This window comes from Microtus pennsylvanicus, chromosome 2 (genome assembly GCF_037038515.1).
Source record: "Microtus pennsylvanicus isolate mMicPen1 chromosome 2, mMicPen1.hap1, whole genome shotgun sequence".
Classification (NCBI taxonomy): domain Eukaryota; kingdom Metazoa; phylum Chordata; class Mammalia; order Rodentia; family Cricetidae; genus Microtus; species Microtus pennsylvanicus.
Genome location: NC_134580.1, coordinates 12,259,010 through 12,271,408, shown reverse-complemented (window position 1 = coordinate 12,271,408; position 12,399 = coordinate 12,259,010). Strand labels below are relative to the sequence as shown.

The 12,399-nt window shown below is 53.2% G+C and overlaps 1 protein-coding gene across 5 annotated transcripts; it reads right to left on the bottom strand.

The window, feature by feature from the left end:
* Positions 1-1,395: 1,395 nt before the first annotated feature.
* On the bottom strand, positions 1,396-9,559 carry Tspo (translocator protein). 5 transcript variants are annotated; one of them, XM_075960189.1, is made up of 4 exons: positions 9,474-9,559; positions 3,454-3,664; positions 2,691-2,829; positions 1,396-1,825 (listed from the first exon to the last, which is right to left on the bottom strand). In XM_075960189.1, exons 2-4 carry the CDS (start codon positions 3,633-3,635, stop codon positions 1,637-1,639), a joined length of 510 nt encoding a protein of 169 aa, XP_075816304.1. In that variant the 5' UTR covers positions 3,636-3,664; positions 9,474-9,559; the 3' UTR covers positions 1,396-1,636. The 5 variants fall into 5 exon arrangements, with proteins under 5 accessions (XP_075816304.1, XP_075816303.1, XP_075816300.1 ...); XM_075960188.1 differs by having other exon boundaries at positions 9,494-9,516; XM_075960185.1 differs by lacking the exon at positions 9,474-9,559 and adding an exon at positions 9,332-9,452.
* Positions 9,560-12,399: the final 2,840 nt, after the last annotated feature.

Sequence of the window (12,399 nt, the reverse complement as noted above, 5' to 3'; positions counted from 1 at the left end):
GGGGTGGTCAAGAGGGTAGGGGGGCTGATGAAGGACGCAGGCCCTTACGTGGTACCACGTTAAAACATAAAGCACAGCAGTCCCAGGAGCAAGACTGAGCCACCTTGATTCTGCGCAGCTACCCAACAAGGGGTCACCTGTGCCCTTCAGGAACCCGAGATGCCAGGACATTTGTTCAGCGGCCCTACAGGGATGGTGTTGAATAGCGGTCCAGCAAGGTGGCTCCTCAGGAAAAAGCACCCGCTGCCCAGCCTGAAGACCTCCCTAGGACCTACATGGTAGAGAGAAGCAACTCCCACAGGTTATCCTCTGGCCCCCATGCGTACACCATGGGAAATGTGAGTGGTATATGCATGTACACACAAAAGTAATTTAAACTTTTCTGAAGCAGTCGCTCCTGTTGGAACAGCAGCCCTCAGGCTTGGCTATCGGTCAGAGTCATCCACATCCTGAACACTTTCTGTCTACAGGTCATTAGAGACCAGCACACGCCCACCTTGGGCATGTGGAGTTGGCTGGAAAGCCCAGGCAGCCATAGCAACACTGCTGAGAAAAGAAGAGGCAGAACTCTGGAGGTCCTTGTGCAGGCAGGCTCTGGGGAGATGCCAGTTGCTGACCAGAAACCAACGTTGGGCAACCCTCTTATCCAGAGTCAACATGGCCTCCCTGCTGACAGGTGGGCACCCAGCCCCTCTGTAGTCAGTCAGATGGCTGGGGACATAAATGGGAAGGTTTGAGGCCTGTGCTGCAGGAAGGAACACAAACCAGAGTGACTTAAGCCAGCAGAGGTAGTGTGCCCTTCTCACCAAAGGCTGCAGGAAGAGAAGAGGGTGCCTCCGGTGGTTGACAGGGAAGCACATACGTAGGTGACAAAGGACTCACTTGAGCAGAATTGCTTTGTGGCCAGCAGGTAGCATGCTGTGGAGCACTGCTGGGGCTGTGTGACCTGTGACCTGCATGTGACAAGAGCACTGCCAAAAAGCCCCTCCATGTCTCAGGTCCACTGTCCCCAAAAGTCTCCAACACGGGTGCCCTATGGGGACCATATACACCCATGAGGCATATGGAAGGGGGGAGGGTGAGGCAATGCTTATGTGAAAGGCACTTTGTCCTGTCGGCCAACTGCTCTCTAAAGAGGCTATAGGTCATCCAGATGGAGCCCTGGGTAGGGGTAGGTGACGGCTCCTGGTCTTAGTGGGTCTGGGCGAGCAAGGCAGCCCTGTCGACTGGTGCTGGTCCTCAACACCCTCTTCCTGTCAGTTGGGTATTGGCAAGCTACCCTAGGTAGAGAAGCTTGGGGATGCAGCCTAGATAGCTCCAGCAACAGAGCCACGTTGCATGGCCACAGCCTCTGCCGTCACACAGACTGGGTACCCCACTAACTACAGAGTCAGCTACACATAAAGACTTTATTTAGCTTTAAAAGCCCCATGATCCTGGGGCATGCCTGGAGCAGTGCAGAAAGGCAGGTACAACTGTCCCTGGGTGGGACTTGGCACGGACCACCCTGACCTGCCTGGTGGCTCCCTGAGCTAAGACCCAGGTAGACCAGCAGGCCCGGTGGTCATAAAAGCATGATGGCCACCATCCATGGTAGCTGGCTGGCAGTGCTGTGGTCCTGGTGGGTAGGGTGCGCTCACTCTGGGAACCGAGAGCCACCACTTCGGCCACGGTTATCACGCCATACATAGTAGTTGAGTGTGGTTGCAAAGGCCAGCCAGGCCAGATAGGGGTAGAGCAGTCGGGCGGCTGGTGGGCTCACTCGGTGCCAGGCTAGGGTTGTGGCGGTTGCTACCCCACTGACAAGCAGAAGGTCTGCCAAGGCCTGCAGAGACAGGAGGTGGGGAGACTCAGGCCATGCTGGGTCTAAAAGTTGGAAGTCTCTCTTAGCTCTAGAGCATCCATGAGGTGTGATAGCTGCCTCTGCTCTCCGTTATCAGCCTCAGTTTCCCTGTCTCTAAGTCCCTGCCTGCTGTGCCATGTATGGAGACAGCCCCATGTATGATAGCCCCAAGGGGACACATGTTCAAGCAGCAGCCGGAAGGCTTCTGATCTGAAGATACAACACTGTCAAGTATGAGGCCAATATGAGGGGTCAAACTGCCATGGTGTGTACTCCCCAGGCTTAGCAATAACTTTTTTTCAAGACGGTCTCCCTATGTCGTCTTAGCTGACTTTGAACTAGCTTTGTAAACCAGACTGTCAGACTTAAAGCAATCCTCCTGCTTCTGCTGAGACTACAGGCCAGGCATGTATCAGCAAAGCTGAACAAGAACATTTTTAAGGAGAGGTTTTGTCCCCGTGTATCAGCATGCACACAGCACCAGATGTAATGCTGGCGTCTCTTGCCATGGCTTCTGAACCCAAGATCACAGCCCCACCCACTTCAACCTGGCCCTCTGGACATTCTTCATGGAGGGAAGATGGACAGAGGAGGCATTAGTACAGAGGTCCCTGTCACCTCGGCTGGCCTAGCCCTCTTCTGAGCTCAACTGATCCTCCCACTTCAACCTCCTGAGAGCTGGGGCTTTAGGGGCCCCACTGCACCTGACTCAAGCAACTCCTAAAGGGTCTGCAAGCCACCGGCCTCCCCCGCAGCTGCAGATACTGACCCCATCTGGGATGTGTTGTCACCTGCTCCCCCAGAGCCATCTCCATTGACCTCAGAGTCAAGCTACGGCCACACTTACCCAGCCCATCTGCCGGGCACCAAAGAAGATGGGGGGCCATGCCCAGTTCAGAGCCAGCTGACCAGTGTAGAGACCCAAGGGGACCACAGCATCCTCTGTGAAACCTCCCAGCTCTTTCCAGATCATGTAGGAGCCATACCTGAAACAGACAACAGGTCAGGACATCCCAGGGCAAGGCCAAGAGTGCTACCCTCCCAAGACCACTCAGCGATAGCTTGGTTATGTCCTGCCACTGACTTCTGTGTGATCTCAGAGAAGCTGCCTGCCCTCTCTGGGCCTTTGTTTCTTAAAAAAAAAAAATCACTGGAGGTTTGAATTGAGTCCCTGAGTCAGTGTGTGGTTACAGGATGAAGGCTGGGGGTAAGGGGCCAAACAAATGGCAGCTTGGTTGTGCAGGCTGTTGAAACCATGAGGCAACCACTGCAGAGGGCTTCTGGGAATGGACCACACCAGGGTCTGGTGCTGTACAGAATGACCAAAGGATGTGGCTGCCACTTGTTTGTCTTAGCACATGTTGCTGTTGTCCACACTGACCTTTATACATGGGACAGCCTCAGTAGTGTAAGCTCAGGCAGGGTTCCCAGAGGCCAGCAGGAAAAAGTTCAATCTTGCAATGCATAGGTTGGCAGCCTTGCCACCCTCCCTTCCCTAAGGGGGGAATGATGCCACTCTGTCTTGGGGCCTCCCTCTGCACAAGGGCTCAGTGCCCAGCCTGATTCCATGGGGAACAGGACAGTGCAAGGTGGTACCTGCAGCCACCTACCCCATGGCCGAATACAGTGTGCCCCAGATGGGAGCCAGTGTCCAGCGAGGCGGATGCCAGGAGGGTTTCTGCAGGGTAGCATACCAGCGGAGGCCCTCACCACGCACAAAGTAGGAGCCCATGAAGCCCCCCAGACTGGGCGCCAGAGTGAGGCCCACGGCAGGCACCCAGGATGGAGCCATAGCTACTGCAACCGCTGTCCTGAAAAGATCTGAAAGAGAACACAGGGCGGGTGAGAGATATTCTAAAGACCCATGGGAAGCAGCGCAGCATCGCCTTCAGCGCCTCTGAGGTCCTGTCCCCCGGGATCAACCAGCCCACCTATTCCTGATGGGCGAGGGAGGAGAGCAGAGTCCACACACCATCCACACTCATGCCCTTGTCCAGGGGTCAGTCTCAGTACTCTGGGCCAGGCTCTGCCCTGTTTACAACGCTATGTTCACATGGACACTCAGGAAAGCATTCAAGGTTGATGGCCAGCCCTCTTGCCATGTCTTATAGTTGGTCCCGGGCCCTCTGCAGCCAGTCTCTCGGCTGGAGTCAAAACCCTGTGAGCTAGAGAATTGGGGACCCTAGTGTGGAAGTCCTGGGTTGCTTTGCCTCTGCTTGCTATGGGAGTACTAAGCCAGTCAGTACCCTGACTGAGGCTCAGTTTCCCCATCAAAAAAAATGGTTCCCATGAACACTCGCACGAACAGCAGCTGGAGAATCAGGGGGTGTCTGCTTGCATTAGATAAGAAGCCGCGCTGGGGAGGTGACTCAGTAGGGTCAAGCGTTTGCTGTGCAAGTATGAAAAGTGGAGTTTGGATCCCCGGTATCCATAGGAATACGGGTGGGTATGGCGATCCACCTGCAGTCCCAGCACTGTGGAGGCCGAGATGGGATCCCAGCCAGACCAGCAGGAATCGGCAAACTCGTCTCCCCGAGAGATACCACCTCAGCAAACCAAGTGGGCAGTTATTAAGGAAGACACTTAATGTCAACCTCTGGCCTCCACGCCCATACACAAACATGTGCATCACACAAAGACACACACACAGAGATTAACCTCCCACATAGAAATTCTGTGGGCTGGAGATGTAGCTCAGTGTGGTAGGTAAACAGAAGGCTTGGTTAGCCAGGTCCTAACTTCAATCTACAGTACAACAAAAACCACCTCACTGCCTGAAGTGGTTTGATAGAGAACATCCCCCGTGGGCTCAGATATTTGATATTTGGCTTCTGGTTGGTGGAGCCGTTTGGGGAGGCTTAGGAGATGTGGCCTTGCTGGAGGAAGTACATCATTGGGGCAGGCTTTGCAAGCCAAAAGCCTCTCCTATTTCAGTTCGCTTTCTCTGCCCCCTGCTTGCCTTTGAAGGAGGGATCTCTCAGCTTCCTGCTCCTTCCGCCATGCCTGCCTGCCACATGCCTCCCCACCAAGATAGACTCTCAGCGCTCTTAGAAGCCAAATGCCTTGCCTTCTATAACTTGCCTTGGCTGTGGTGTTTTAACACAGCAACAGAAAAGTCGCTAGTACTGTGCCCAACAACAGGGAGTCTCAAACACTCCCTCAGTCAAGCTTCAAAGGACTTTCATTTGTTCGTTTCTGAGTGCTGGGAATCCAAGCCAGGGCCTCTGTATGCCAGCAAGTGTTCTGAGCTACACCCCAACCCTGGACCTGGAAGGCTGCTGCCTCCTCCTGCTCCTTCTTCCTCCTCCTCCTTTTCTTGCTGACCCTGAGGACACCGAACCCAGAGCCTCACGCACACCAGACAAGCATTTTACCACTGATTACATGACCAGCTGTCTTTTTACTTTTTATTTTGAAACAAAGTCTCACTAAGTGTCCTGGTTAGTTTTGTTTGCTTGCTTGTTTTTGTCAGCTTGATACAAATGAGAGTCTGGAAAGAGGAAACCACCACTGAGCAAATGCCTCCATCAGACTGGCCTGTGGGCAAATCTGTGGGGCATTCTATTGATTAATGATTGATGTGGGAGAATCTATTCCAATGTGGGTGGTGCCACTACTGGGCAGGTGGAGGTCCTGGGTTCGGTAAGAGCAGGCTGAGCAGGGGAATAAGCCAGTAAGCAGCACTCCTCCATGGCCTCTGCCTCGGTTCCTGCCTCCAGGTCCCTGCCCTGGCTTTCCTCGGTGGACTGTAAGCTGCAAGCCAACTAAACCTTTTCCTCCACAAGTTGCTTTTGGTCGTGGTGCTTTATCAGAGCAATAGAAAGTAAACTAGGAGATGGGGGCATCCACCTTTAATCCCAGTACTCGGGAAGCAGAGGCAAGCAGGTCTCTGTGAGTTCGAGGCCAACCTGGTCTACAAAGTGATTTCCAGGACAGCCAGGGCCATACAAAGAAACCCTGTCTTGGGGAAGGAAGGAAGGAAGGAAGGAAGGAAGGAAGGAAGGAAGGAAGGAAGGAAGGAAGGAAGGAAGGAAGGAAGGAAGGAAGGAAGGAAGGAAAAAAAGAAAGGAGGGAGGAAGGGAGGGAGGGAGGGAAGGAGGGAGGGAAGGAAGGAAGGAAGGAGGGAGGGACTAGAATAGCCTAGACAGATCTTGAACTTTTTGTGTCAGACTCCTGTGTAGCAGGGGTGACTCACCTACATCACTGAGTCATGGTTTAGAGAACATTTTTAATGAGTTGAAAACTGTTTTCAACATAAGCTTTTGGGGAGGGAGGGGGAGACAGGTAACTGCGGAGGATGAGTGACAGAAGCAGGGTGGGCCCACTTGGCTTTGGGTGAGGAGCAGCGTGTTCTGGAGGTCAAACCTGAGAAGCTGTATGGGCGGGAGCATCTGGGGCTCTAAGAAGCTGTAGGGGGCACCTGGGGGTCTGGAAAGGCTGCCTGAGGAGAGAGGGAATTAGGTGGGGCCTGAGGGCCGTTTGCTATGCATCTGTCGAAGTTTGGACTAGCAACTGCAGTGTTCTGCAAACACTGTGGTGCAGCCTGTAACCCCTCAGCACTGGGGGGCCCTAGGCAGGAGGATTGTAGGTTCTAGGCCAGCATGGGGTACACAGAGAGATTCTGCTTTAATCAGAGGGGCTAAGAGGGGAGCAAGGAAAGAGTTACTGTCCCTAGTTGAGGCCAAGTCCCTGTCACAGCATCACTCCTGCTCCAAGAGCTGGCTGACCCTGTCAGCGTTTGCTATTGCTTTTGTTGTTTGTTTGTATAAGGCAGAAGCTCAAAATGACCTGGAACTTATTCTATAGCCCAGGCTAACCTTTGAAAGCACCATCTTCCTGCCTCAGCCTCCTAACTCCTGAGGGCTAGGATTACAGGACTGCACGACTGTGGCCTAGCTTATACTGTGGCTTCCTCTCCTCTTTTTAGGTGTACAAAGATACTCACTATGTAGCCCAGGCTAGCCTCAAACTGATAGTAGTCCTCCTGCCTCAACTTCCCAAAGGCTTAGATTATAGGCAAGCAGCAGCAGCAGTAGCAGCAGCAGCGTGTTTCATTGGCTGAGGTGAAACTCCCCAAATTTAAACTAACAATCTTCCGGGCCAACATCAAGTTCTAAACATACTCATCTCCCACAAAGAAACCAACGCCTGCTGGCAGTCGCTCCTTGCTTCAACCCAGCCCAGCCCCTCCCGCCATCTGGAACCCCTTTAGGTCCCTCAACACCTTCTCTGAACATTCCTACCAGGTCAGAACCTGTGTAGCTGGCTTCCTTCCTGAGAACCCCGCCTTAGAGGTTTGCCAGCCTTAATCGCCCCCTCCCACCCTGAAGCAATACCTCTTCCCTCCTTACCTCTGTGCAGGCACTGCAGGCAAAAGTGCGCCTGTCACAGCGCCCAGCAGAGTGGGCAGGCAGGCCCATGCTCTGTGCCCAGGAAGTTCACAAATGGGATCAACTAATGTCTCTATCGATGGATTCCAGAGTCTGTCAAGTCTCCCATTATCCATCCACTATATAGAAAAGGGTGGTGGCTATCCCAAGGACATACCATGCGGCTAGGATCTGGGTACAGGACACTGAACTCTAGGGCTCTGCTGACATCCTCCAATGGTCAGGCTGTGTTTATACTCTGCTGCACTGAGGGGATCAGAAGGAGGACCCCTATTCCCATTCAAGGTCACAAAACAGGACAGTCACCAACCCCGCTTGAGACTGAAGGAGAAAGGGGCCTCTTGGAGACTGCCCGGTTCCTGAGTCACCCGCCTGGAGGGGTGTCAGACAGGCAGGGGTGGGGCCCATGAAGCTGAGTCACCGTGGGCTAGGCTGGGTAGGAGATCAGCCCAGGGTGGAGTCCCTGGAGGGTATAGAGGACCAGGGCAGGAATACTCAGAGGGGGCAAAGCCAGTCTGCTCACCCTTGTCTATCTTGGCCTCTTCCAGAAGGCACGGAACATCCAGAGCTGCACCCTGCTGCCAGCTTGCTAAGGGGCCTTGGGATGTTCCAGAATAAAAGACAGGGTACCAAGATCCCCCAGGAAAACTCCATACAGGGCTATGGCTATCCGTGCAGGGGACCACTCAACTGCTTCCTCTGGGGGAGGAAGTGGCTACCTCTCCACCTCTGGAGAACACTCTGGACAGAGGGTGCAGGGCAATAGAGATCAGAGCCATGACTATAGGACTTCTCCACTTTCACTACCCCACGACTCTGGGGAAGGAACCAAGGCACCATTCCCTCACTGCCCAGTAGCCCAGGACTCTTCCTTCATCCTTCCAAAGCTTCCTGCATCCCTCACAGTGGCCACGAGGTAGCGTTCAGCCACCACACAACCTGCTCAGGACCCAATGGGGGCTTCTTGCTAGTGCCACTTTCCAGGTGAAGAAACTGAGGTCCAAGAGATTGTCCAGGTTTGTGTCTCTAAGCCCACAATGGCACACAGCCACTCTGGGATAGCTTTGTCACCTCTGCTTGGCTTATAGCTCCCTGGGCAAGGATCGCCCATAGACCACCACTATTCTCTTCCCAGTGTCCAAAAGGTCTCAGGCCAATAGCACCAACCATGGTGCTATCTGGAGCCCCGGACCAGATAGGATGCCTGAGCCCTCCTTCACGGAGGCTCCGGAGCCGGCAGCCTCTATAGTGTTTCACCCCTGGCTAGGGAAGTCCAGACCTTCTGTTACGCAGGGACGTCAGTGTCCCAGTCTGTGAAGCTAGGACAGGGCCAGTGGGTCTGGGGCACCTGTTGCTCCGGGACCTCCCTAGAGGCTGTGACCTAGAAACAGAATGGAGCCAGCCCTCTTCCTTGCGCTGCCTGAAGCTCCGCCCCATTCTTGAGCTTTCCTTCCAGCGAACCATTGCTGTCCCGAGGAATTTCGGGGCTTTTTATTCTTAACAAAACTGCAAATCCTTATAAATACCTTTTGCCAGCCAGCCTTTCTCATACTGAAAGTAATTACAGCGCCAGCAACAGATCGGATAGGACCGGCAGGAACCGGTCATCATGAGGTCTGGGCAACGCCATTTCCCAACACCCCAGTGGCAACTTTTTCAAACAAAGCAGGCTTTCAGGCGCCGCTTGCACAACCCCTAACAAGGGGAACGTGAACAGAGGAAGCCGAAGACTAGAGCAAAAAGCAAGTTTGTCGGTCCCACCCGTCAGGTACCCACTGTCCGGAGTTTCTGGACCCCAGCGGGTCTCGGTCCAGCCATTGCTAGGCACAGATCTGAGCATGCAGTGCCCGAGTGCACACATCACCGCGCAGGAGAGGCGGCCACGGCATCGGCATGCATGCAGAGGAAGCAGGCTTTGGCATCAGAAAACCAGGGCGCAAGTCCTGACTCCTATAGTCTGCCAGGGTGAACCTTTGCAAAGCTTCAGTTTCCCACGGATCTCAGTGCTCCCCTGCAAGGGAGGCAGGATTCCCAGCAGCCAGAGGCCCTCTCCCTTCTGCCTTCCTTCTACGCCCAGCTGCTGCCGGCAGCAACCTACCCAGTCCCCACCGATAAGGAGGACTTTGGCAGCTGTCCCCAGGGTGCCAACCACCCTGAGCTGCTCACTGTCTCGGGAGGAGTCCCGCCCGCTCGGTGCCGGCCTCAGTTTCCCTTTTGTCTCCTCACTGTCGGGGTCTCACCTATCCGCAGTCCCACTCACGTAGTTGCTGGCTGCTCTGCGAAGGACACTGCGCACAGAGGTGGTGGCCGCTGACCCCGCCCCTCCTCACCCCGCCCCGCGCCGCCCCCGGAGGCACCCTGGCTTCTCATGCCCGCCCTTGGTCAGGCATCCCTGTCTTCTACTCAGCCCATGGTGGGCAGGGACACAAAGTGGAGTGATCCCTGCTCTGGGCACAGCCGGCAGGCCACTGTTCTGCAAACAATGAATGTCAGGGTGTGGTGGCATGTGCCACCACTGGAGGCCGAGACAGGAGGATGACTGTGAGCGGTCAGTCCAGGTTGCATATTATACTATATTCTTTTTCGATTGTGCCTGACTGAATTCTACCTATCATTTTATTCTGATTTTTTAAATGAGGGATTGATGATAATAGTTCCGTGGTGGAGTGCTGCTTTCTTTGCCCGCACTGGTCCCCGAGTTCCATCCCTAGCACCATCCAAAACAAAAGAAAACAAAACTAACCACTTTCTGCCCCTTGTGGTAGTAAAGCCCTAGGCACTATGCCTGGCCACACCCACTTGCTGGCAGCCCTCGACCTCTTCCTGTGAGTCAATTAGAGTAGGCTGGCCGACCAATGAGCCCCACCGGGATCTCCCTCTCTCAACCTCCTAGGCTTGTAACTGGGCATCACTACACCCAGTGATTTTACACAGGTTCCAGGAATGAATCTCAGATCCAGCGGGTTACAAGGTGAGCCTGTGATCCGTTAGACAACATTCCAATCCCGGGCCTCCTGTTCTTAAGCAGCTGCACAAAAACAGAAGGGCTGGTTGTGACATCTCTCAGCACACCTCTGTTTCTTGCCAGTCCCTGTGGCAACGACAGTACAAGCCTGGTACATGCCCATCACCTTTCAGTCTCTCTGTGTCCCTCTGTGACACCCTTGTCTCCCTCCTGGATCGGTTTCACGTACGACTGTGTATTTGCCAAGAAATTAATGTCCCCTGGGGGATCCTCTTGCCAAAGTTTAGTTCCCAAATTGAAGAACCAAGAGGTGGGACCAGGTGAGACTTGAAGAGGGGACTCAGTACCGAGGACTCATTGTGTGACCCCATCGAGTCATGATTCTTGCAGAATAGATCCATCCATTATCCCGAGTGTGGGTCTGTTATCAAAGCCAGCAGTGCAGGTTCTTGGATATGGCCCCTCTTGCCAGGTGATGCCCTGCATCCGAGTCCCACCAGCAAGGAGGTCCTTGTCAGACACAGCCTCTAACTTTAAACTTTCCAACCCAAGAACAATAATTAAAATAAACTTCTACTCTATATAAATGACCCAGCCTGTGACATTCAGTAATAGCAACAGACAGTGGACCACAGCATCTTCCCCCTTAGTGGCCCTACTTTGTCTGGCTTGAGCCAGACCTCCTAAATCTATTCCGGTGTGCTTGGAAGGTGACCTTACAAATCTGTCCTCCCCCGTGGTGGACTTATGCCTCGCGAAGAAGGCCACTGTCCTTCAGAACCCTGAATGTATATTGTGATCAAGTGACCTCAGGCTGCTTGTCCTGGGACACCACCATGCAACTGGACAGGTTGCTGGTCTAGTGAGCTGTTGAAGCCACCTTGTTGCTACAGCCTTTGGATGTAATCTATCTGGTTTCTATTTTTGTTTGTTTGGTTTTTTTTTTGTTTTTTTTTTTTTGTTTTTTGGTTTTTCAAGACAGGGTTTCTCTGTGGCTTTGGAGCCTGTCCTGGAACTAGCTTTGGAGACCAGGCTGGTCTCGAACTCACAGAGATCCACCTGCCTCTGCCTCCAGAGTGCTGGGATTAAAGACATGCGCCACCATCGCCCGGCTCTATCTGGTTTCTTATGGAAAAGTTTAAGTCGAGCTGCAAAGGTTTTTTTTTTTGTTTTGTTTTGTTTTTGGTTTGTTTTTTTTTTTCGTTGTTTTTTTTTTTTGGATTTTCCAGACAGGGTTTCTCCGTAGCTTTTGGTTCCTGTCCTGGAGCTAGCTCTTGTAGACCAGGCTGGCCTCGAACTCACAGAGATCCGCCTGCCTCTGCCTCCCAAGTGCTGGGATTAAAGGCGTGCGCCACCACTGCCCGGCAAAGTTTTGAAATTTTGCAAATACAAACTTCCATGTGCGTTTAAGCTTAGCCCATTAAGTCGTCACCCAAAGGGCTTGCTCTTCTTATTTTTGTTACTTATTTACTTGTTTGGTTTTGGTTTTCGAGGCAGGGTTTCTTTGTGTAACCGTGGCTGTCCTGGAACTCCCTCTGTACACCAGGCTGGCCTCGAACTCACAGAGATCCACTTGCTTCTGCCTCCCGGGTGTTGTTTTTATTTTCTGTGTATATATGGGTGTCTTGCCATATGTATGTTTGTTCACCATGTCTATGCCTGGTGCCTACAGAGGCCAGAAGAGGGCACTGGACACTCTGGGAATGGAGTTAGCAGATGACTGTGAGTCTCCATTCGGGTGCTGAAAATCGAACCCAGTGCCATCTCTGAGCCATCTCTCCAGTCCCCGTTTTTTATCTTTATTTTGGAGTCTCCTTTGTAATCCAAGCAGGCCTTGAACTCATGATCCTCCATCCTGGCCTCTCAGGTACTGGGGCTACAGATGTGAACCACCTGGCCTGGGCTTCAACAGCCCCATCAATGTGGAAAGGCCTGGTCGTTACTTTTCAGAATTGAATTGCTCCCCCATCCCCCTCTGTTTCCTGTCCTCTGTTTCCTCACTTCTCTTTCTGGAACACCTGTCACTCAAGGCCCTGGACTTCCTGTGCTGATCCCTCACTCCCTGGTCTTGCCTTAGTTCCTATGTTTTGCCCATTTGCCCCCCGCCCCGCCCCGCAGGCTGTGCCAGCAGCAGCTTCTGAACTTGACTGTTTCAGTTCTGCTTTGCTATTTTTTTCATGCACACGATTATATCATTGCCC

Coding starts and splice junctions, on each gene's coding strand:
- Tspo (XM_075960189.1), bottom strand. CDS start 3,635: ATGGCTCCATCCTGGGTGCCTGCCGTGGGCCTCACTCTGGCGCCCAGT. Junction 2,830..3,453: donor ACACTGTATTCGGCCATGGG/GTAGGTGGCTGC, acceptor TGTCTGTTTCAG/GTATGGCTCCTACATGATCT. Junction 1,826..2,690: donor GTGCCCGGCAGATGGGCTGG/GTAAGTGTGGCC, acceptor CTGTCTCTGCAG/GCCTTGGCAGACCTTCTGCT.